Source organism: Apodemus sylvaticus, chromosome 11 (genome assembly GCF_947179515.1).
Source record: "Apodemus sylvaticus chromosome 11, mApoSyl1.1, whole genome shotgun sequence".
Classification (NCBI taxonomy): domain Eukaryota; kingdom Metazoa; phylum Chordata; class Mammalia; order Rodentia; family Muridae; genus Apodemus; species Apodemus sylvaticus.
In genome coordinates this window covers 76,284,149-76,308,929 of record NC_067482.1, presented here as the reverse complement: position 1 = coordinate 76,308,929, position 24,781 = coordinate 76,284,149, and the positions used below count along the sequence as shown (strand labels likewise).

Genomic DNA, 24,781 nt, shown 5'->3' with positions numbered 1-24,781 from the left:
CCTACCTCCCCCCCACCCCAAAAAAATGTTTGAAAGAGATTTTTGGGTGTGTAGTAGCACATGGCTCTAATCTCAGCAGTCTGGAGGTACAGATATGCATATGAAGATTTCAAGATCAGCCTAGGCTACTAGACCCTGTCTTGAAAAAACTCAGTGGCCCAGGAGATTATTCAGTAGGTTAAAATACTTGTCGCATAAGTCCGATAACCTACCTTTTATCTCTAGAATGTATACCAAAAGCCAGATGTGGTGGCACAGATCTGTAATCCCTGTACTCCTAGGGTTAGAATCTGGAAGTTTATGAGGCCAGCTAGCCTGGAACATACAACACAGCAGTAGTTGTTGCCTTAAAAAGATGGCATGCAAGAATGAACTCCTGATTCAGAAAATTGATCCCTGATCTCCACACACGCACTGTAGCATGTACCCACACTCACACAAATACATAAATAAAACCAAAAGTTGGGGGGGAGTAGAGATGATGTTAGAGACAGGAGAGAGACAGAGAGTTAAATATAGACAGTTTATAGAAGGAGGCTTGCTCAATTTTTGACTTGGGGGTCCTTAGTACTCTGATTTCTTTTTATAAATTCAACAGCATTGAAATAATGGTCCTATCCAGGTATGGTGGTATATGCCTGTAATCCCAGCACTTGGGAGGGCAGAGGCAGGCGGATTTCTGAGTTGAGGCCAGACTGGTCTACAGAGTGAGTTCCAGGACATCCAGGACCACATAGAGAAACCCTGTCTTGAAAAAACAAAAAACAAAACCAAAAAACAAAACAAAACAAAAAAACAAAAACAAACCCCCCCAAAAAAAAGAAAGAAAGAAAGAAAGAAAGAAAGAAAGAAAGGTTCTGAATTTACAACTCAATTTCCTAAGTAATTATCTCATAATTTTTATAACATTTTTACTTGAGGGTTGACTTACTCACATGGCATATTTCCCTTGAGACAGGTGCTATATAGCTCTGACTGGCCTGGAGCTCACTATGTGGATCAATCAGGTGGTCTTCAAGAGGTCCACCTGCCTTTGCCCAAGTGCTGAGATTAAAGGGGTCACCAGGAGGCATGCTCTTCAAGTTTCCATCTCTTGATTAGTAAAGGCAAGACTTGAGTTTTACTCTGTGAAACCATAATCTACTTAGTTAAGTCTGAATTTGCACAGTGTGCTTGATACTTAGGAGCTACAGTGGTTAACTTGGATATATGTCCTTTCTGCCACCCATACTACTTTGGATGTTGGGAATTTTTGTTTTGTTTTGGTGATTTGTTTTGTTTTGTTTTGTTTTTGGCTTTTCAAGGTAGAGTTTCTCTGTGTATCCCTAACTGTCCTGGAAGACCAGGTGCCACCACCACCACCTGGGTTGTTAAAGAAGACAGTGTTGATTACATTTTTATCCTAATAGCTTCAGTTGATTGTCTCTCTCTTGTGTAGTTACTCATCAAGGATCCAAGTAAACGGCTGGGCTGCCAGGGTGATGGAGCCTCTGCTGTAAAGCAGCACCCAATATTCAAGGATATTAACTTCAGCAGGCTGGAAGCAAATATGTTAGATCCACCTTTCATTCCTGATGTAAGTATGTTACCCAGTGTTTACCCAGCATAACAGTCTTTGGTTAAAATACACTTGATACAGATGGGTTCTGCTCTATGAAATCTGAGTCTGTTATTTGTGCTTCTTTCCTTTCTTTCTTTCTTTCTTTCTTTCTTTCTTTCTTTCTTTCTTTCTTTCTTTCTTTCTTTCTTTCTTTCTTTCTTTCTTTCTTTCCTTCTCCTCCTCCTCCTACTTCTTCCTCTTCCTTCCTCCTCCTTTCTTCCTCCTTCCTTTCCCCCTTCTTCCTCCCTCCTATTTCTTCCCTTCTCCCTCTTCTTCCTCTTTTTCTTCTTCCTTCTTTTCCCTCTCTTCTTTTCCTGTGCTCCCTCACTCCCTCCCTCCCTCCTCCTTCTCCTCCATCCTACCACTCCTTTATCCTCAGGCAGACCCTTAGTTCTCTGGCTTCCAGGCCTGGTGTGTGCAGTCTATCACCGCTAAAGTAGCCGAACTCCCTGTCTTTCTCCCAATTCTCAGTGCCATTTCAGACCTCCTTGGTATGTCTTTTAAGGCCCTCTGTGTGCCAGTGTTCCTGTTATGACCTCAGTGCTGATTTTACCTCCATCCACATGCTCATTCCTTATACTGGACTGTGCTTTAAAGTCTGGAATGTGCAGCCCTCACTACTTCTCACACGCTGTTGAGACTTGAGCTGGCAATATCTGCTTTGTCATGATTAAGCTATTGGCATAAAAATGTCATGACTCCAAAAGCACATGGCCTGGCACTTGTCTGTGCTTGGTACATAATATAGGATATAATAAATATATTAGTAAATATAACATCTAATAAGTGAACCACTGATGAAAAGATGATTAAGTGAAGATAACTGGACTCTACCCTTAGTAGTCTGCTATAGACACATTCTAAAAATGGGAAGATGAGAAGTTTTCCTTGTAGGATGGAATTAAGATAGATCTATGTTAATATATTTTTATTGAGACTTCTTTAGAATTGATGTGCTTTCTTAATGTCCATAATATTTGTCTAGTGGTAACTACTTTTGTGGAACTGATTTCTAGTTGGCATATTGAGGGCATGTGCCCTCTCTCCAGCATAGCTCCAGGCTGAAGGCAAAGCGGGAGACAGGTAAATAAGTAAGAGAGTGCCTCTGCTTGGAGAGGCATGCAGGAAGACAAACTGACTGGCCATCTGGGAAAGTGTTGCATGCGTACTGTGGACTTTATGTGGCTGTCAGGTGTGGAGATGGGGCTGCTTGGGTGAAATGCAGGGAAAACAGGCTGAGTTGGTTTCTCAGGAGAGAGGGGGGACACACTGCCATCCTAGACTCTGTGTCCATGTCTTAAACAAATTACCTCATTTGGAGGCACTTTAGCCAACTCTGGACACTTTGCTGATAAGAACAGTGCCAAGGTGGAGGCTGCAAGCCTGGGCCCTCATCCTAGAGGAGAAACTGCTAGCAAGAATGTTGCTTCTACTTTTCATCCAAATGCTAAGAAGGTACTTTGCAGGTAGAATGCTGACTTAGGGTTTCTATTCCTGCATGAACATCATGACCAAGAAGCAAGTTGGGGAGGAAAGGGTTTATTCGGCTTACACGTCCACATTGCTGTTCATCACCAATGGAAGTCAGGACCGGAACTCAAGCAGGTCAGGAAGCTGGAGCTGATACAGAGGCCATGGAGGGATGTTGTTTACTGGCTTGCTTCCCCTGGCTTGTTCAGCTTGCTTTCTTATAGAACCCAAGACTATCAGCCCAGGGATGGCACCAACCACAATGGGCCTTCCAACCCCTTATCACTAATTGAGAAAATACCCTACAGCTGGATCTCATGGAGGCATTTCCTCAATTGAATCTCCTTTTTCTGTGATAACTCCAGTTTGTGTCTAGTTGACACACAAAACCAGCCAGATTGATGCTGGTATTATATTACCTGAAGCAGGGTAAAAACTAGGGGAACCCATAGCCAGTGGTCTCTATGCCTGTTCACAGCTCTCTGTGTCTCCCATAGAAGTAACCACACCACCCTTCTATAGCTTTAGTCTTTGCAATCTATTTTTTTGCTGCAAAGAAGGAAAGAGAACCTTATAAGGTGTATATGAACACATGTGTATGGAGGACTGGAACAAAGACACAACAGGATCTGTGACACTAAAAGTTCCCCCAAGAGGGTTGGAGAGATGGCTTAGTAGTTAAAAGCAGTGACTGCTTTTCCAGAGGTCCTGAGTTCAATTTCCAGCAACTACATGATGGCTCACCACCATCTGATGCTCTCTTCTGGTGTGTCTGAAGAAAGTGACAGTGTAGTCACATACATAAATAGTTTTTAAAAAGTTCCTAGAGAAAAGTGACACAGGAACTGCTGTGTCATGGAATATGCATGGTGTAAATTAGAAAATTACTTTGAAAAGAGGGCTTTGGCAATGAACAGGTAGGGAGGAGTATGTGTGGACTTCTTCTTTTAAATTAGGGGAGCTCAGAGTTGCTTTAGGATTGGGAATGTAGTTAAGTGGTAGGGTGCTTGCTCAACATATGCAGGTCCTATGTCTAATCCTCAGCATATGAAAATTCAAAACAGCCTTATAAGCTAGATACCATACTGGGGATGGTTAAGGTAGCCAGATTGTGAGTTCAAGGACAGCCTAGGCTGCCTATCTCTGCCTATCTGTCTCAAAATTCCAGAAGAAAAACATAACCAAACAAAACAAGAAAAGAATATTCAAGGTGTCTCCTGGGCTGATGCCTCTCTCTGTTCTTGGTTCCCAGCCTCAGGCCATTTATTGTAAGGATATCTTGGATATTGGGCAGTTCTCTGTGGTGAAAGGAGTCAACCTGGACACCAATGATGAGACCTTCTACACCCAATTTGCCACGGGGTCTGTCACCATCCCCTGGCAGAATGAGGTATTACTCTTTCTTGCAGAATAGGTTTATGCTAGTTTTAACAATGGTGTGTGTGTGTGTGTGTGTGTGTGTGTGTACATGTATGTGCAAAGTAAATTTATGTAAAGGACTTGACTATGAGGACAAGATCACAGGTAAGCCAAGACCATGCCAGAGGCATGGCAGCCACTCTGGTCCTAGTTACAGGAGGTGAGCAAAAGGTGATCTTGGGAACTGCTTGCCACCTGGAGTGCTGCTCTATAAGCAGGGCTAGCTAGAATTAGCTTTTTGGGAGGTACACTTCAAGAAAGATGAACAAGAGGCCACTTTATTTATTCTGAGGGGTCAGAAACTAGGAGTCTAGGAACATGGAACCAGAGAAGGTCTGGGAGTTATAAGGTTCCCCACATTGAGGTCAGGTGAGACCTGATAACACTAGGAGATCATAGAACCTCTTATAGTGTCTCCAGAGATGCTTTGTCCTGTCTTCTATGCATACAGATGATTGAATCTGGATGTTTCAAGGACCTCAATGAACATGAAGATGAAGATTTGTCATCACTTGAAAAATACAAGATGTGTTCCTCCATTCTCAGACCAAAGAGAAACTTATTCCATAGACTCTTCAGAAGAGCGGTAAAAAAAATCTTTTGCAAAAGTAAACTGTTGTGGCTGGGGCTGTTGTTTAGGGTAGAACATTTGCATAGTAGAAGCAAGGGCTTGGGTTCTGAGAAGCAGGGGTGCGCATATGTATATTTACATTCCCCTCCCAATATGTATGTATATGGATCAAAAGGAACATATTTTCTAAGGAAAATACCACTGGGGGGCAGGGGCTCCAAGACAGGGTTTCTCTGTGTAGCCTTGGCTGTCCTGGAACTCATTTTACAGACCAGGCTGGCCTTTAGCTCAGAGATCCACTTGCCTCTGCCTCCTGAATGCTAGGATTAAAGGTAAAAGAATTACTGTAAGTTTGAGGCCCGCTCACTACATAGTGAGTCCTTATCAGAAGTGAAGAAGAGAAGAAGAGGAGGAAGAGGAGAAGGAGACAGACCCACAAAGACAGAAGAATGGACACACAATACACCACACACACACTGGTTTTATATAGTTTAAAAGCAACACAATTCTATTTCTAGCTTGCCCAGAAGAGTCTTCGCCATGCTGCTTGCTGTTGGTGGAGAGGTTGTTCTGATCCACAAAGCAGTGACTCTTAGCACTGAAGCTGCTTCCATTATTAGTGACAAAGCATTTTGACTTTGCTTAAAGGTCAGCATAAACAATGCTTGCTTAGTTCTCCGTGTTCAGATTCCCACTGCTGCTCTCTCATGTCCAAGTACCCAGGAAAAGTAGGTTCCCTTCTAAAAGTGGAAATTGTTTAGAGAGAGTTTCTATAGTAACATTACTTTTGCTCTATAGCCAGGGAAGTCCCTGTCCTCCTACCTCAGCCTCCTGAGTGCTGGGATTAAAAGTAAGTGGCAACACACTTGATAAGGTTAGGAAATAACTTCACCAAGCAAAAGGTCCTATGAGTGCCTTGGTTTCCTTTTTAACCTTTCAAATCTTTCTTTTTTCCTTTTTCTTTTTTTCTTGTACCTATCATTTCTTGACGAATTTACTAAGATTTTTTAATAGCATCCTAATTTGTATTTTTTTTCAATACAGAGAAACAAGTCTTCAGTAGTTAAAAATATCCCAAAGTGATATTGTTATGACCAAATGAGTCTATTTCTGCACACAGTTAAGTCCTATTGGGTGTTCCTCCTTACTCAGAGCCCATAAGGGCACCCACTGAAGATCTTATCACTAACAGAATAGAGTTGTACTGTACGAAGATCTTACCACTAACAGAATAGAGTTGTACTGTACGAAGATCTTCCCACTAACAGAATAGAGTTGTACTGTATGAAGATCTTACCACTAACAGAATAGAGTTATACTGTATGAAGATCTTACCACTAACAGAATAGAGTTGTACTGTACGAAGATCTTACCACTAACAGAACAGAGTTGTACTGTATGAAGATCTTACCACTAACAGAATAGAGTTGTACTGTACGAAGATCTTACCACTAACAGAATAGAGTTGTACTGTATGAAGATCTTACCACTAACAGAATAGAGTTGTACTGTATGAAGATCTTACCACTAACAGAATAGAGTTGTACTGTACGAAGATCTTAGCACTAACAGAACAGAGTTGTACTGTATGAAGATCTTACCACTAACAGAACAGAGTTGTACTGTATGAAGATCTTACCACTAACAGAATAGAGTTGTACTGTACGAAGCACCTTCTTACCATGCTCCCTGTTGGTGAAGGAGCCAACGAGTCTCATTTATATTCTGCACTCACTAAACTATTGAATTTGATTTAGCATGCAACAGTAATGAAGCAGCAAAACTCATCATGAGGCAGGACCTCTGCATGTAAATTAAGCGTGTGCCTTTAAATGTTATTTTTAACAGTACAGGGATAGAAGTTAGGACATTTGTATACCTGATAAGTACTGTAACAATGAGCTACACACCCACACTCCCCACCTTTTATTTTAAAAATGTTTTTTAAATGGGTTCACTAAGTTGACAGTGCTAGTCTTAACATTTAAGATCTTGGCTCTGTTTCCTGAGTAGCTGGGAATACATTTAGAATTCCATTTCTTGAAGTAAATAAAAAAAGTATATTTAAAGTTTTTGTTGGCCTCATAATTAGTATCCTCCTAGTTTTGAAAACATATCATTTGTTCCTAGGTATCTTTGGAGATTGGTTTCAAGATGCCAAAATGTAAGAGTGCTCAAGTCTCTTTTATAAATGGGCAGTATTAACATACAAGCCAACAAGCCACAGAATTTCTGATTACTTTAAATTACCTCTAGATTGCATAAATACACAATACCATATACAAATAGTTATCATAGCATGCTTTTGAACTTATACGATTTATTGTCATTTGACTTAAAATTTTTTTTGACTTTTTTTGGGGGGGTTGGTTGAATCCATGCTTATAGAATTCATGGCTACTCAAGCAAGCAATGCCATCTTGGCAATAGAGACATAGCTGAGGCTGGCCATTGTGCTGTTTATTGCAGGGCTGCCTGAACCTTGTCCCCAGTGAGGAGAGGGAGCCACCAGAACACTGATCATTCACTGTGCAGACCACAAAGCAAGACCCTGGTGTTAAGAAGGAATCTTTCACATATTAAGTGTCTTGTCCTTTCCATAAATTGTAATAAACAGTCTGTAACACTGTTTATAATGTGTTTTCATGTATTTTTTACATTAATATTTGTATTGTCTTTTTACTGAAGCTGGATTAAAGAAGAACCTTGAGAATACCACTATGTGCCCTGAAACTCCCAAGCGTAGATGTACATTTGAGCAGTTTTCAAAGTCTTTTCTATATATCTGTCCCAATGCTTTTCAGAACCCTGTTCAGTTTTCCTTCAACTTATGTTCTTTGCTGAATTATGAGTGCTCCTTTTATTTTTATTGGATTTTTTCTTTATTTACATTTCAAATGTTTTCCCCTTTCCAGGTCTCCCCTTTGGAAACTCCCTATCCCATCCCCCCTCCCCCTACTTCTATGAGGGTGCTCCCCCACCCACCTACTCCTGTCTTCCCATCATGGCATTCCCCTACACTGGGGCATCGAACACCCTCGGGCCCAAAGGACTTGCCACCCACTGATGTCCAACAAGGCCATCCTGTGCCACATATACAGCCAGCGCCATGGGTTTGGTTGGTGGTCAACAGGCCAGACCCCGGGAGCTCCAGGGGTTCTGGCCTGTTGACCCTGTTGTCCCTTTGTGGGGGACAGCAAACCCCCACAGCTCCTTTAGTCCCTTCTCCAACTCCTCCATCGGGGACCCCATGCTCAGCCCAATGGTTGGCTGTGATCATCACCTCTGAATTTGTCAGGCTGTGGCAGAGCCTCTCAGGAGACAGCCATATCAGGCTCAAGCCAGCAAGCACTTCCCGGAACCCACAATAGCGTCCAGGTTTGGTGGCTGTATATGGGATGGATTCCCATGTGGGGGAGTCTCTAGATGGCCTTTCCTTCAGTCTCTGCTCCACACTTTGTCTCCATATTTCCTCCTGCGAGTAATTTGTTCACCCTTCTTAAGAAGCAATGAAGAATCCACATTTTGGTTTTCCTTCTTAGGCTTCATATGGTCTGTGAATTGAATCTTGGGTATTCTGAACTTTTGGGCTAATAATCCACTTATTCATGAGTACATACAGTGTGTGTTCTTTTGTGACTTGAGTTACCTCACTCAGATGATATTTTCAGTTCCATCCATTTGCCTGGGAATTTCATGAAGTCATTGTTTTTAATAGCTGAGTAGTATTCCATTGTGTAAATGTACCACATTGTTTGTATCCATTCCTCTGTTGAGGGACATCTGGGTTGTTTCCAGCTTCTGACTATTATAAAGAAGGCTGTTTGGACTGGAGAGGTGGCTCAGCGGTTACGAACACTGACTACTCTTCTGAAGGTCCTGAGTTCAAATACCAGCAACAACATGGTGGCTCACAACCATCCTAATGAGATCTGATGCCCTCTTGTGGAGTGTCTGAAGACAGCTACAGTGTACTTACATATAATAAATAAATAAATCTTTGGGTCAGATGGAGCAGGGCTGGAGAGAGAAGAAAAAGTGTCTGAAGACAGTTACAATGTACTTATATAAATAAATCAATCTTTTCTTAAAAAAAATAAGGCTGCTATGAACATAGTGGAGCATGTGTCCTTATTACATGTTGGAGAATCTTCTGGGTATATGCCCAGGAGTAGTATAGCCAGGTCCTTCTGTAGTACTATGTCCAGTTTTCTGAGAAACCACCAAACTGATTTACAGAGTGGTTGTACCAGCTTACAATCTCACCAGCAATGGAAGAGTGTTCCTCTTCTTCCACATCCTCGCCAGCATCAGCTGTCACCTAAGTTTTTGATCTTAGTCATTCTGACTGGTGTGAGGTAGAATCTCAGGGTTGTTTTGATTTGCATTTCCTTGATGACTAAAGATGTTGAATATTTCTTTAGGTGCTTGTCAGCCATTCGAGTTTCCTCAGTCGAGAATTCTCTGTTTAGCAATGCTCCCCAACTTTTAATAGGGTTATTTATTTTTCTGGAGTGTCCCTTCTTGAGTTCTTTGTCTATATTGGATATTAGCCCTCTATCAGATGTGAGATTGGTAAAGATCTTTTCCCAGTCTGTTGTCATTTTGCCTATTGACAGTGTCCTTTGCCTTACAGAAACTTTGCAATTTTATGAGGTCCTATTTGACGATTCTTAGAGGATAAGCCATTGGTGTTCTGTTCAGGAACTCTTCCCCTCTGCCTAGGTCTTGAGACTTTCCTATACTTTGTCTTCTATTATATTCAGTGTATCTGGTTTGATGTGGAAGTCTTTAATCCACTTGTACTTGAGTTTTGTACAGGGAGATAAGAATGGATCAATTTGCATTCTTCTGCATGCTGACCTCCAGTTGAACCAGCACCATTTGTTGAAGATGCTGCCTTTTCCCACTGGATGGTTTTAGCTCCTTTGTCAAAGATCAAGTGACTATAGGTGTGTGGGTTCATTTCTGGGTCTTCAATTTTATTCCACTGATCTACCTGCCTGTCACTGTACCAATACCATGTATTTTTTTTTATTACTATTGCTCTATAGTACAACTTGAGGTCAGGGATGGTGATTCCTCCAGTAGATCTTATGTTTTGGAGAATAGTTTTTGCTTTCCTGGGTTTTTTGTTATTCCAAATGAATTTGCAGATTGCTTTTTCTAGCTCTATGAAGAATTAATTTGGAATTTTGATGGGGATTGCATTGAATCTGTAGACTGCTTTGGGCAAGATGACCATTTTTACTATATTAATCCTTCCAATCCATGAGCATGGGAGAGCCTTCCATCTTCTTAGATCTTCTACGATTTCTTTCTTCAGAGTCTTGAAGTTCTTGTCATACAAATCTTTCACTTGCTTGGTTACACCAAGGTATGTAATATATTTGTGACTATTGTGAAGGGTGTCATTTCCCTAATTTCTTTCTCAGCCTGTTTATCACTTAAGTAGAGGAAGGCTACTGATTTGGGTGAGTTAATTTTATATCCTGCCACTTTGCTGAAGTTGTTTATCAGCTTTAGGAGTTCTCTGGTGGAATTTTTGGGGTCGCTTAAGTATATGATCATATCATCTGCAAATAATGATACTTTGGCTTCTTCCCTTCTAATTTGTATTCCTTTAACGTCCTTTTGTTGTCTAATTGCTCTGGCTAGGGCAGTCAGTGTTCTTAATGGCTGAACCATCTCTCCAGTCCCAGTTAAATTTCGAGACATAGTCTCTCTATGCAGTCCAGCTGGCCTCAAAGTCACAGAGATCTGCCTACCTCTCTCTCTCAAGGGTTAAGATTAATATCGTTCACCTTACATCTAGCTTGACAGCTCTTTTTACAAGGCTTTCTCATCAGACACTCTGTCAGGCTTGTATGGCGTTCTAGGCAGATGTCTTTCTTCCTGGAAAGGCTAGACTTATATTGCCATATGGTGGTTTCAGTGACACATTGATTCCCCAGAATTTGTTAAAATTTAGTGTAGATGTATCTAATAGTACAACTAGGACTTAGACAAAATGGGAATGTTTTGCTCTGTCACAAGAGAAAGAAATCCAGAAATGAGCAGGCAGCTAGAACAATAGCTCTAGCTCCTTCTAGCTCCATCATCCCAGGATGTGAGTTTTACACTGACCTAAAATGGCTGCTGTACTGCCAAGCAACATGTTCTCATTATAAGCACCAGGAAGAAAGTAGATGCACCCTTTCCTTTGTAATACTACTTTTGCTTATATCTCACTGGCCAGGACTTACTTAGTCAGGTGTTTATAGTTACCTGAGGTATCTTAGCTAAATGGCAAATTGCCCAGATTTTAAAACAAAACAAACAAATCCAGGTTGTATTTCTGAATAAGGTCAGGTCAGAGTAACTGCTAGAATGCAATTTGGTTTTATTGTATTGTATCTGTTTTCACCTACTAATTTATATACTGAAACACAAACTCCTTAGGATATCAGACTGGTCTGTGTTTGGAGAGAAGATGGCAGCCTTGTTTCTTTCTCTTTCTGATGGGTCTGTCTGGGTAGCCAGGCTGGCTTGGAGCTCACTAGGTAGCTAAAGCTGCCCTTGAACTTTAAATCCTCCCATCTCAGCCTCACTACTGCCGTGATTACAGGCATGCACCACTAAGTCCTGGACGTCTTTATCAGAAATGAAGCTACTAGATCTTAATTCAGTTACTTATGTTTTCACAAAACTTAGGACACAGACACAGAGGGAGGATGATGTGAGGCCTCAAGTGGAAGATGCTCTACCAACACCTTGATTTTGTATTTTTAGTTTGAAGGACTTTGAGAATATAAACAACTATTGATAGCTCCCAGGCAGTGGTACCCTGATACAGCAGTGTAAGCCAGCTAATATACCTGTTGTTGCCAAACAAATTGCCAGCATATAGTCACCTAGCAAAATATATTTATAACTATCCAGTTTCTGTGGTTCCAGAATCTGGGCCCAGCTCACATAGGTCCTCTGTTACCACTTCTCACAGTGAGCAATTAGGTACCAGTGCCTTCTCTGAAAGCTTGGCTTCAAAAGAGTCACTTTAGAGCTTTAGTGGTATTGGCAAGGTTTACTTCATATGTGGGCTGATGGACCACCAGTATCAGTCCTGACAGTTGGCCATGGGTAGTTCTTTGTTAAGTCTTACCAATTGTTCTTCATCAGTGTATATAAGCTGAGAAGTTGGTAGTTGGCCAGACTGAAGTTATATTTGTAACCTAACAGTGTGACATCTTTGCCTTGTATTAGTTAGAAGTCAGTTACTAGCTACCCATACTTGGGAGCAGGGAAGTCATAACTTAGAGAATGCTAAGAGGTGGGGCTCACTGGGCCTTCTTCCAAGGCTACCTACTAGCAACTACCAGCCCTGGTCAGCTGTTAGAGGCTGCCTCATGTGAGAGCAAGCACTGGCTCTGTGCACCAATAGTGGCATTAGTAACAGGAGGGACATAGAATCTAAAGGCTGTTTCTCTGCTGTCCTTCCAAGTAACAGGGGTGGCTTATAACCCTATAGTAACAGTTTTGGTTTCTGTACACGTGACCATTTTGAGAAAATGGAGTGCCTTATGGTCATGGACTAGGGCATTTGAGTCTTATGGGTAGCCTGAAGCTTCATCAGGTTTCTCACTGCATGGATCATCTCCAGACAGATTTTCCTGAAGCCAGCACGGTTTTGTTTTTTGAGACAGGGTTTCTGTGTAGCTCTCACTGTCCAGGAACTCACTTTGTAGAACAGGTTAGCCTAGAACTCAGAGATCACCTGCCTCTGCCTTCTGACTGCTGAGAGTAAAGGTATGCTCTACCACTACTTGGCTTTTCTTCCTTTCCCTTTTGAGACAAGTTCTGATATAGTCCATGCTGACTTGAATTCACAATGAAAACCAAGGAAAATCTCCTACCTGCCGAGTGCTGCATGAGTACCATTCCTAGTTTTATAAAGTGCAGGGATTGAACCCAGAGCTTTGTGCATGCTACTCAAAGCATTCTACAAGTGCTGTGATTAAAGGCATGCACCACCATGCCCGGCTGAAAGCCAACACTTTTTGCTGGGCAGACTGCAGGTGCAGCCTGGGCTTATCCACACAATTTTCAGCTTCCTGCTTTAATTGCTCACTTTTGGGAGATGGAGACTCTAGATACAAGGAACTCAGCGCTGGTGGCAATGAGACCCCTTGTAGGTCCTGACTAATGGCCAGAGCAGTCTCACTGTAGAGTGACGGGCCAAAGTTGATCGAACCACAGCTTTTCTTTGTACAGCAACTGCCGCCGCCTACCTAAAACCCTTTCTTAGCCTTCTCTACTGCAGACCCTTCTGGTGCCTCGGAGTCAACGGATCATGAGGGTTCTTTGGTCCTGAATACGGGTCACTTTGGTTTCCTTCTAATTGCAGGGAGCTCCTGGCGCGCTGAGCTCAGGACTGAAACTCAGGCAACCGCCTGGCTTGTGGAAGAGAGAGCCTCTTTGGGTTTCGGGTTCCCAGCTCCACAACCACCTTCCCGGTAACTCCCGGTGTAGGGTGGCTTTATGCAGGGAAATTTCTTTGCTGTCCTTCCCCTTTATAACCTTTTCTTCCTTCCGGTGTCTCCAACTCTGCCCACTTCTTCATCTCTTTTTCTACCGCTGGTGCAGGGCAGCGGCCCTAAAGCCTACACTCGGCTCGGCTCCGCCCCTCGTCTAGCAGCCCGCCCCGCCCACCTTATCTTCTTGTTCCGCCCTCTCCACTAAGAGGGGCCAGCTTTTGCTGGGAAGGGGCGGGGCCGCGTCGGCAGGGCGGAGAGTCTTAAACTAACGGGGGCCAGGTAGGCCCTCGTCCAGACACTGGGAAAGACAACGACACATCCGCCTGTCAATTCGGCGGGTCTGGCGTGGCCTCGCCTCCGCCGGCATGACGTCACGGGACGGACTCGCCGCGAGGGTTGCCGGGACGGGCCCAAGATGGCTGGGTGCTTTGGTTCCGCTTCTGCCTACCGCGCAGAGCCCCATTCATTGCCTTGCTGCTAAGTGGCGCCGCAAAGTGCGAGAAGGCTCCAAGCCTTCAGGGTCTGTCCGGTCGGGCAGGAGACCGTCATGGCAACCCTAGAAAAGCTGATGAAGGCTTTCGAGTCGCTCAAGTCGTTCCAGCAACAGCAACAGCAGCAGCAGCAGCAGCAGCCTCCACCGCAGGCGCCGCCGCCACCGCCGCCGCCGCCTCCTCAACCCCCTCAGCCGCCGCCTCAGGGGCAGCCTCCGCCGCCACCGCCGCTGCCAGGTCCGGCCGAGGAACCGCTGCACCGACCGTGAGTCCGGGCGCCGCAGCTCCCGCCCGGGGCCCGCGCCCCGCGCTCCTGGCCTGCGTGCTGGGCATGGCCAACGCGGTCCCCTGTCCAGAGGGTCGCCGTACCTCCCTGAGGCCAGGCCTTCCCGGTCTTTGCCTTTCAGGGTCTTTGGCCTTCCTCAGAGGAGACAGAGCCTGGTCAGGCCAGCAAGGGACTCGCTGAGGGCCGTCCCGACTCCAGTGCCTTCGCCGTTCCCAGTTTGCAAAGTTAGGGAACTTGTTTCTCTCTTCGGGAGAAACTGGGGCGGTGGCGCACATGACTGTTATGAAGAGAACTTGGAGAGGCAGAGGTCTCTTGGGGTACCTCCTCATCTGTTCTGGGAGCTGGGATGCAGGACAGAGTGAGAGATGTGCGGAGAGTGGATGACATAATGCTTTTAGGAGGTCTCGGCGGGAGTGATGAGGGCGGGGGAGTGTGAACGCATCCAATGGGATATTCTTTTTCCAAGCGGCACTTGAAGCAGCCTCTGACTTGAGGCACTTCGTACTCTCCTGGCGTTTCATTTAGTTCGTGGTGCAGTGTAGTTAACAAGGTCTTAAGCATCACCAGAGAGGTGTGCGTCTGTGTGTCTGCAGGCAGTTGGATGAGTTGTATTTGTCAACTACATGGTGAGTTACTTAGGTGTGGTTATTAATAAAACATGTGTGCATATATATGAAAGAGTCGACTGATACTTATTGCCTATCTATTTTCTGTTCTATGTAAAACGGATACATTGGTGGTGTGCAGTTTACACCGGGAAATGAATTTTACTAGTGTTGCAGTCAGGCTTGTTTTAGAACATGGGCCACTCAGATTCTGAAGATATTTCGTGTGCCAGTAAAAGTGCCTGTTTAGTTCTTAGCTAACGTCTTATAGAAGCTCGCTGCTTGTGACTGGAGAGAATATTGAAACAGAAGAGAGACCATGAGTCACAATGCTCTAAGAGAAAAGAGATGCTCAGAACATTTCCTGGAAGTCCATGCTGAGTGTTCAGCCCTGTGTTGTCTAGAAGCTCCACCCTTTCAACTCTGGGCATTTCATTCCTAATCCGGATTTGTATAAGTAAATAAGGAGAACTTTCAGGAAACAACCTACTAAAGAATGTCGTCATTAAAACTCATTTAGAAAATAAGTGTTCTGGTGATATCACTGAGCTATATTCCCAGCTCATTGTTAGTAATTATTCTTGTTTTTGTGTTTCTGATAGCATCCTTTCCCTGTTTTGAGAGTTTATTTTTAAAAAGTAAAGATTTGGGGAGAAATATTGGCTTATTTGATAGAACAAAATATAGGGATAAATTTTTATTCTATAAGGTGAAAAGTGTGAATAGAAAAATTATCTCTAGATAAGTAATTTTTTTTTCTTTGAGACAGTTCCACTGTGTAACTCTTGATGACCTGAACTCACAGAGATCCATCCTCCTGCCTCTGCCTCCTCTGTGCTGGGATTAAAGGCATATAGTACCATGCTTCAAGTACTTGTAGTTATTTATATTATTACCATGGTAGGACTTGTGGAAGTTTACATATTCTCCATATCTTCTGTAAACCTCTGTGTGTGTTTTACGGAGGGGAAATTGTTCTGTGTCTGTTCAAACACAAATTAGTTTGTTTTTGTATAAGTAATTTATTAACATGATACAGTCCCAAAGATAAAAGAGGTTAAATAATGAAAACATCTCTCTCCTCATTTTCCTAACTCTGTACCCAGGAGCAAGCTCTGTTACTCTTCAATTGTCCTTCCAGATAAAATTTGGGCATATGTTAGGATAGATTTTTAAATTATTTACAACCAAAAGTATTTTGCAACAAAAGCTTTTAAAAGCTTTTTTTTTAATAATAAAAAAAAAACTTGTTACTACACTGTACATCACTAACTATAATGTTTTCCAAAATCAGCTCCATTAGCGTCTATCTCATATTTCTATGTACTTTGCTGTTGAAAAACCAAGTGTTCATTAATAATAAGTAACAAACTCACTGCTTGGAAGCTTCGATTTTGGCATTTTGTCCACTTGCTTCAGTTAAAAGTTCTTTTTTCAAAGTGAGACCAGCCAAAACAGTTTTAGAATGAATCTGTTCTATTTTTGTGACTCTCCTTGTGTTCCATAGAACCAGTGTCACAGCCATGCGTGGGCTTCTGTTGAAGTAACTGAGAACTTGTTCTCTGCTCAGCTGGCTGTGGTGGGTCCGATAGGCCTGGGCCGTTGACATTCACGCTTGATAGTCCTCATTAGTCTTCCTGATCATAGTCATCCGTCAATATTTGCTGATCATCTCCTGTGTGCCTAGCATTAGTTGCAGGTTTTAGCAGGGAACAAAGTTATGCCTCATGAAGCTAAAATTCTTGGGAGGGACATAGACTAAGTAAGCAAAATGGTTTGTTTTTTAAGTTAAGTGATGAGGTACAGTAAAGTAGGGAAGTGGATTAGAAAATTCCAGGGCTTACCATGTCATAGTAATATCTGCTTAGTTGAAGGCTTTTTTTTTTTTTCCTGAATAAACATCTGAAGAGTCAGAAATCTACCAGGAGGGTGTATGGAAGGGAGTATTCCTGCAAGGGAAAGTTGTCAAAGGCTTTCCTGTGTGGGGATTAGTGATGTGGTCATGTTTTTGCTGGGTGAAATGTGTGAGGGTAAGAGTTGTAGTGGGGGAGGAGCAAAAGATAGAGGGAGGCTTCATTGGTGTTATCATGCCTTGAACTCCAAATGGAAAACCTGGCAACGGAAGCCACAGAAAACAGGCAAAGGTGTGAGGGTTTATTCTCAGACAAAATAAGTGTAGGAAGTTCAACAATTAGATCAAGAACACAGACTCCAAGTCTTCATTCTTGCACATTTTTTAAATTTTGTTTTGTGTTCTGCATACTATTCCCTTATGAGATACAAGTTAAAAAGCCTTTCTGTGGACTGCCTTGTCTTTGTTGTTTGTTTTGTTTTGTTTTGTTGAGATGGGTCTCTCGATGTAGCCCTGGCTGTCCTGGAAATCACTGTGTAGATCAGGCTGACCTGGAACTCAAGAGATCTGCCTCCCAAGTGCTGGTATTAAATGTATGTGCCACCACTGCCAGGCTTGGATTGTCTTTTCATTTTCTTTTTTGGTTTACTTTTGAGATAGAAGTTTGCTATGTACTTCCGACTGGCCTGGTATATTGTGTAGTCTAAGTTGGCTTCAAAACTTGCTTTTGGGCGGCCATTTCTTTCAGCGCTGGTGGTCGGTTTGGTGTTGGCTGCTCCAGTCACGAGGGGTGGGCAGCGGCAGGGTCAGCGGGTCCTGGGGTGTAGCGCTCATGAGTGTTTGAGATGAGTTTACCCCTCAATCCCAAGCCTTTTCTCACTGGACTGACAGGAAAGCCGGTGATGGTGAAACTTAAGTGGGACATGGAGTACAAGGGCTACCTGTTCTCCGTTGATGGCTACATGAACATGCAGCTTGCAAATACAGAATAATACATAGATGGGGCATTGTAAGGACATCTGGGTGAAGTTCTAATAAGGTGTAATGATGTCCTCTATATCAGAGGCATTGAAGAGGAGGAGAAAGATGGGGAAATGAGAGAATAGCATCTCGAGGGATATATATATATATATGTAGGTAGGTATGTAGGTAGGTAGGTAGGTAGGTATTTCTATACAATAAAGATTTGGGTTTTTTTTTTTTAAAAAAAAACAAACAAACTTGCTTTTATCTTCATGGCAGATTCCCAAGTACTGGGTCCATTGGTATGGCCCATCACAGTGAGTGGGGGACGCATCGGAAATTCTTGGATGGTGTGGAGTGTATGTATGTGTGTAGGGGTGTGCAGAGGCCAAAAGAGAATACTGAGTGGCTTCCTCTGTTGCTCTCCCCTTCTCTGACTGAACCTAAAGGTACGGATTTCTAGTAAGCCGGCTGGTCAGCAGACACTGGGATCTGCCCGGTCCCTTTTCACCGTAGTGAAGTTGCAGACATGAATAACCACACCATTTTTACAATGAATGCTGAAGATTTAAACTCGGGATTTAGGCTTGACTCACTTTCTTAATTATGTTCTTCAAAGCATAGACATTTAAGTTTTGATGAAGTCCAATTTTGTCTTTAGCTGCAGTATGTTAGATACTTAAGAAACCACAGTTTTATCCAAAATCACAAAGATTTATTTACTCCCTCTTTTTCTAAGAACTGGCGTTGTATGTAAGTCTGACTCATTTTAAGTTCGTGCTTAAGGTAGAGGTCTGACTCTTTTCTTTTGCATGTGGAATTTAGCACTTTGGTTAAAGAGAATGTTCTTTTGTCTTTGAACTGTATTGACATCTTTGTTGAAAATTATTACTTATCCATATGTAAATGTTTCTACTTCCATTTTTGTCATTGATCTGTGTTCTATGATTATTGATCATTGTTCTTTGCCAGCACTGTACAGTCTTAACTACTAGTTTGAATCATGATCTCAAATCATGAAGTACGCCCCCAACCTTGTCTTTTTCAGTATTGCTTTAGTTATTCTGGGTTCCTTGCATTTCTGTATGAGTTGTAGGATCATTCTGTCAGTTTCTACAAAGAAGCCTTCTGAGTCTATTCGACACTTGTATTCTAGTCCATCAATATTGTGAACTTTCATGGCCAGATAGTAAATGTTTAAGGCTCCATGGCCATAATACTATCACAGCTCTGCCACTGTATCGTGAAAGCAGTCATAGAATATATAAGAGAATGGGTGCATAAAATTGAAATTTCTTAACATTTTCAAGTCATGAAACATTCTTTGGTTTTTTAAAAAAAATGTTTTATTTATTCCTTGACAGTTTCATGCATGTATACAGTGTATCTTGATCTCATGCAGGGTCCCCACTATCCCCCTCCCATATATACCCCAACATGTCCTCCTCCCACCTTCATGTCTTTTTCTTTCTTTCTTTCTTTTTTTCTTTCTTTCTTTCTTTCTTTCTTTCTTTCTTTCTTTCTTTCTTTCTTTCTTTCTTTCTTTCTTTCTTTCTTTCTTTCTTTCTTTCTTTCTTTCTTTCTTTCTTTCTTTAAATGACCCACTGAATCCGGTTAGTGCTGCCCGCTGGAATGGAATGTTGACTGCTCTTGTGTAGGCCTATTTTTTTTTTTTTTTCCTGAGGCAGGCTTTCTCTGTGTAGCCTTGACTCTCCTGGAACTACTAGCTCTGTAGACCAGGCTAGCCTCAAACACATAGAAATGAATGCTTCTGCCTCCCAGTGTAGGGATTAAAGGTGTATCTTCTACCCAGTTCTTGAGTGGTAACCATAACTGCAGTGAGTTCCTGAATACAGCAGCCATGTCATGTCTGGAAGACAGAATTTCATAGAACTCTCTAAAACCTGACTCAGATTCTCTCTACCCCTTCCCTTCCCTGAACCTTGGGTGTGGGGGTCAATTTAGATGTCACATTAGTCTGACAGTTCATCAGTCACTTATTCTCAGTATACTATGGGTCTTTGAATGCTGCCTACTGCAGAAGGAGGTTTCTTTGGCCAAGGTTGACAATAGCACTAGTCTATAGGTATAAATGTAAATATTTACTCTTGTTTGTTTATTTGGTTGGTTGGTTTTTGTGACTGGGTTTTTCTGTAGCCTGGCCATCCCGGAACTTACTCTGTAGACCAGGCTGGCCTTAAACTCAGGTTCACCTGCTTCTGCCTCCCAAGTGCTGGAATTAAAAACATGTACCACCACATCTGGCTCCCAAACATATTTAGAAGGTTGTCTAACAACATGTCTACTTAGCAAAACAACAGTAGTAAGATCCCCCTTTAGGACCTGTAACCTCCTTTTCCTGAGTCATGGGCTTTTGACTAGGTTTATACCTTTTGTGGTGTACACTTTCATACTTAAAGTGGGGATAATTGTGATGGCTGAGGAGGTGATGTGTGCGCCTGTCCCTTTCTCATTTTGCTAGCATGACTGATATGTTAGTTCTTTGCATGTGACTCCTACACTGGTAGGAGCTGGATGGGAATTGTTTGTTTTTTAGTCACTAAATCCAGACTTATCAGGTTCATGGCAAGTTCCCAGGAAGTACTTGTTAAATGCATAGTTAGAGTTATAATCTGAACTTGATTAAACATATAGCACTTTTCATACTTCCTACTTTTGTTTTTCAAGTTAAATATTTTTTTTTCTACTTACCAGTTTCATGTTTTAAAATTTTGTTCTCTTTTAATTAAAAAAATATTGTGGGTAGGCCAGGCATGGTGGCCCACATATTTAATTCCAGCACTCAGGATCTCTGTAAGTTTGAGGCCAGCCTGGACTACATGGTGAGTTACAGGACAGCTAAGGCTACACAATCAGACCCTATAGTCAAAAAGCCAAAACCAAACCAAACCAAAACTGTGTGAGCTAGTAAGATAGTGAAAGTGTTTGCTAACATTCCGAGTTTGATCTCTGAGACTCATGTAGAAAGAGAGGACCAGTTTCCACAAGTTGTCTTTTGATCTCCATGTGAGTACCACAGCACACACACAGTGTATTAAAATGTGCATGTATAACTGTAAAGCTTAGTTACCACTGACAGTCAGAAACTAGCTCTGGGGCCTCACGGTCCTGTTCCGTCAGTGCTGTGGGAGTGTACACCTCTAAACAATATTATTGGAGTTTCTTACTTTTGGAGACAGGAATTATGACAGAGATTAAACTTGGCTTTGAGCAAATTTTACACACATTTAACCAGTGACCTTCACCACAGTGCCTATTCAGTTTTGAATATTGCATGACTAGAATCGCTCAGCATCTCCTAGTCATAGCTCACACTGTCAAAGCTCCTTTTCGTCAGTGTTGGTAGAAACCCATTTAGTTAGTTTGTCTCTTTTAATGAATATGCCCTGTTTTTCTCATCTAATTAGTGCATGTTTGGGTTATTAAGCTTTGACAAATGCTGCTGTGAGCATACCTCCTATCTTGGCCTATCTTTTTCCTCACAAAATGGTGCTTTTTAATGAGCAGTTCCTCATTTGGTGATGTCCAATTTGTCATACTTTCCCATTATGGTAAGTGCTTTTATTTCTTTTTTGATAAATTTTTCATCAACTTGAGATTATGAGACATTTCCTGATCCTGTTGCATAAATAGTGTATTGATTTGCCTTTCCCATTGAAGTTGGCTTGTTTTTGTGTGTGGTGTAAAATAGACTTTGTTCTTCTAATGTGGATACTTCTTTTCTCAAGCAGTGTCCGCCATGTTCTGTGTGTATCTCCACCCTTTTATTGTTATTAAGTTTATATTATTAAATGAATTCACATTACATAGGTTTTTTAAAAAAACTTTTTATTGATTCTTTGTGAGTTTCGTGTCATGTACCCCTGTCCCGTCTCCCCCCCTGCTCTTGCATCCTTCCCCTCCAAAGAAAAGAAAACACACACACACACACAAAATAAAGCATAGAAAACATCTTGTCGTGGAAGCTGTAGTGTGTCACAGTGTGTTCCACAGTGTACCCCTCTGTCTGCACATTTTCATGTACAAATGAAGATTGCAGTGAGTCCCTGGTCTGGTTCGAAGTCTCTGGCTTCTGTCACACGATCAATATTGGATCTTCTCCAGGCTTCCTCCTGTTTATTCAGTTGTTGCTCTGTGTCAAGTTCCTGCAGCTCTGGATCAGCGGGACCGGTTCGCTTATGTAGTCCTATGGTTCACAGATGATGTAGATTTTGGGGTGGGCCAACTTAAAGCCCTGGATCTAGGCCTGGGTGGTAATTGTGCTGCTCAGCCTACTTGCTCTCCTGCATCTGCATCACCAGGGCTGCTCTCCAGCACTGCTCTGGCTAGGCCACCCATCGGCAGGAAGCAGGGTCAGCTCTCCCTACTACTAGTGAGGAAGGAGGAGAAACCCTTCCCCCCTTAAGACACACACACCACCCCATGGTAGATGAGTGGCCAGTCCAGCTCTCCCTCCATCTCACCCTCAAGGCTAGGTCACCTGTGCCCCCGCCCCCAGGGCCAGCTCTACTCTACTGCCCAGATGAGTGAAATCCAGTACTACTTTCCTGAGTACTTTTGCTGGTGAGCGGTGTGCCAAAGCCAGCTCTGCACAGATGAATGGTCCCAGGTGGCTGCACAGACCAGGGACATCCCTGTGGTTTCCATCCCTGCCACTGCATGGCCATGGACCCAGACATGGCCCTCAGTGGCAGCACAGGCTGGGACTTCACCGTGGCTTCAAGTGGTAGGGCTGGCTACTCACCACAGGCTATTCCTCTCACCCTCATGTCTCAGTTCCTTCTCTCTTCATAATGCTCAGACTGTTCTGCTTCCCTTTCCCTTCCCTCTGTCCACCACATACTTGTACATTATAGAGACTCCTTTTGCAGGCAGGCCATGACGCTGGTGTGCTCTGGGTGACCTCCTCGGCTTGTGCTGTTTGGCATGGTGGCAAGTAGACCTCTAGGTGTCTACAGCTACCCATGTGACATGGCAGCAATGTCCTCCCACAACCCTCTCTGCAGTGTGGCAGGCAGGGTCTCTGGACTTTTTTCCCTGCCAGTACCGTCTGTGGTTGCAGTGGGTGGGTCTCCTTTGTTGCCCTTGCCATCCTGGAACAACCTCTGTAGAGCAAGCTGGCCTAGAACTCACAGAGATCTGCCTGCCTCTGCCTCCCAAGTGCTGGGATTAAAGGTGTGTGCCACCACCACAAGCATGGTAGGATCTTTTGGCATAATTATTTCTCATTTTGTTCTGGGGTTGTTTATCTATTTAAAACAGAGTTTTGTGTTGTAGCCCATGCTGGCCATGAGCATGCTGTGATTCTCCTGTCTCTACTCTCTGCATTCTAGGATTGAAGATGTTCACCATGTTTGACTCTAGTTATCTTAAAATAAGAACCATCTTTTGCTAATAATACTTTTCATTGTACAGTACATTATGCTCCAGTCTGTCTTTGTATTTGAAGAACCTTTGTCCTTCATACTGATTCTTGTGTCTTTCCTAGATGGCTTCTTCTGTCTCCCACGTAGACAGTATTGTCACATTGTAGTCCTTTGCTCTTGGAAGACTGAAGGGTTTTGTTGCTTCAAAGACCATGAATTTTGATAGTCTAAGTGTTGCTGCATAATTTTGTGTATGTTGTGTGCATTTAAGTGTAGGTTTTCAGTATTATCACTTCTTGAGAAAGTATATCCTGTAATTCCAAATAAGGTGGTGATTTAACCTTTAAAAAAAAATCTTTCTGGTGTTGGAGAGATGGCTCAGTGGTTAAGAACACTGACTTGCTTTTCCAGAGGTCCTGAGTTTGAATCCCAGGAACCACATTGAGGCTCACAACCATCTGTAATGGGATCTGATGCCCTCTTCTGGTATGTCTGAAGACAACTACAGTGTACTCATACACATAACAAAAAAAAATCTTTCTACTCAGGTGGTGGTGGCACATGTCTTTAATCCCAGCACTTGGGAGGCAGAGGCAGGTAGATCTCTGTGAGTCTGAGGCTAGCCTGGTCTACTGAGTTCCTGGACAGCCAGGACTACCTATCTGTCTTCAAACAAAACAAAAACACCAACCCTTTCTGAAAGTGGTCTAAGTGTGCAGTTAACACTCTCATGTAAGGATAGGACTTGACAGAACTCAGAGAGCAGCTCTGTTGGAGAATCAGCAGCTATGCATTTCTGCTCCAGTCTGCTGTGCTTCCTATGCAGGGCAGCTTCTAGACCTCAGTCTGCCCCCAACATGGAGTGTGTGTTTCATGTTTGAGGAAGAGGAGGGGGAGGAGGAATGTTTTCAAATTCCTTGAGTGGTCCAGTCTACCCTCTTCTCTTAATGTGGAATCACACTGTTAAAAAAGATTTTTATTTTAAATTAGGTGTGTGTGTATGTATGTATGTATATATGCATGCATGTATGTATGTATATATCTGTGTGGAAGTCTATGCACATGAGTGCATGTGCCCTGAAGAGTTATTGAATCCCTGGTTTCTGGAGTTGCAGGTGGTTGTGAGCCACCTGATATAGGATTCACCTGGTAACTGAACTTGGGTTCTTTGGATTAGCAGCAAGCACTCTGTGATAGTGTCCTGGCTTCTGACCTGCAGAGTATACTAGAAGGATTTTTATATTCTGATATTCCTGGTTAGTGTCATCTCTGTTCTGAGGGTGCCTTCTGACTCTCATACTTTAAATAAGAGTATTTGGTATGCTAAGAGGAAATACTTGTTATAAGGCTGTAAAACTATCTTTTATTCTCCTGGAGTAATTTTTTCCGAGGCTTACTGCCTCTGTCCATTAACCTAGACTTAGTCTTCAAAAGTGCTAATCTCTGTACAATCTAATTTATGCCTAGAATATTTTCAACTTCTGAGACTTACTGCCCCATAAGCTCACCCTTTCTTGTTCTTTCTGATCTTTGGCTTGCTGATTCACCTCAGCTGTTGTGGCTCAAACTCCTGTCCAAGCTGACTGATTGAATCCAGCTTCTCTCTCTTAGCCTCTCCTGAATT

General features: G+C 42.7%; 3 protein-coding genes across 7 annotated transcripts in view; all 3 read left to right on the top strand.

The window, feature by feature from the left end:
- Positions 1–9,124, top strand: part of Grk4 (G protein-coupled receptor kinase 4) — a 77,364-nt gene extending 68,240 nt beyond the window's left edge. For all 4 annotated transcript variants that reach the window (XM_052198107.1, XM_052198106.1, XM_052198105.1 and 1 more), the window contains 4 exons: positions 1,439–1,576; positions 4,323–4,460; positions 4,941–5,075; positions 7,530–9,124. In XM_052198107.1, coding sequence (XP_052054067.1) covers positions 1,439–1,576; positions 4,323–4,460; positions 4,941–5,075; positions 7,530–7,580 — 462 coding nt within the window. In that variant the 3' untranslated portion in view covers positions 7,581–9,124. The remainder of the gene's footprint in view (positions 1–1,438; positions 1,577–4,322; positions 4,461–4,940; positions 5,076–7,529) is intronic.
- Positions 9,125–13,946: 4,822 nt separating this feature from the next.
- Positions 13,947–24,781, top strand: part of Htt (huntingtin) — a 144,407-nt gene continuing 133,572 nt past the window's right edge. For both annotated transcript variants that reach the window (XM_052199621.1, XM_052199620.1), the window contains exon 1: positions 13,947–14,329. In XM_052199621.1, the coding sequence (XP_052055581.1) occupies positions 14,121–14,329 (209 nt within the window). In that variant the 5' untranslated portion in view covers positions 13,947–14,120. The remainder of the gene's footprint in view (positions 14,330–24,781) is intronic.
- LOC127696690 (small nuclear ribonucleoprotein F-like) lies at positions 17,653–17,917 on the top strand. Its single transcript, XM_052199622.1, has one exon. It carries the CDS (start codon positions 17,653–17,655, stop codon positions 17,797–17,799), a length of 147 nt encoding a protein of 48 aa, XP_052055582.1. The 3' UTR covers positions 17,800–17,917.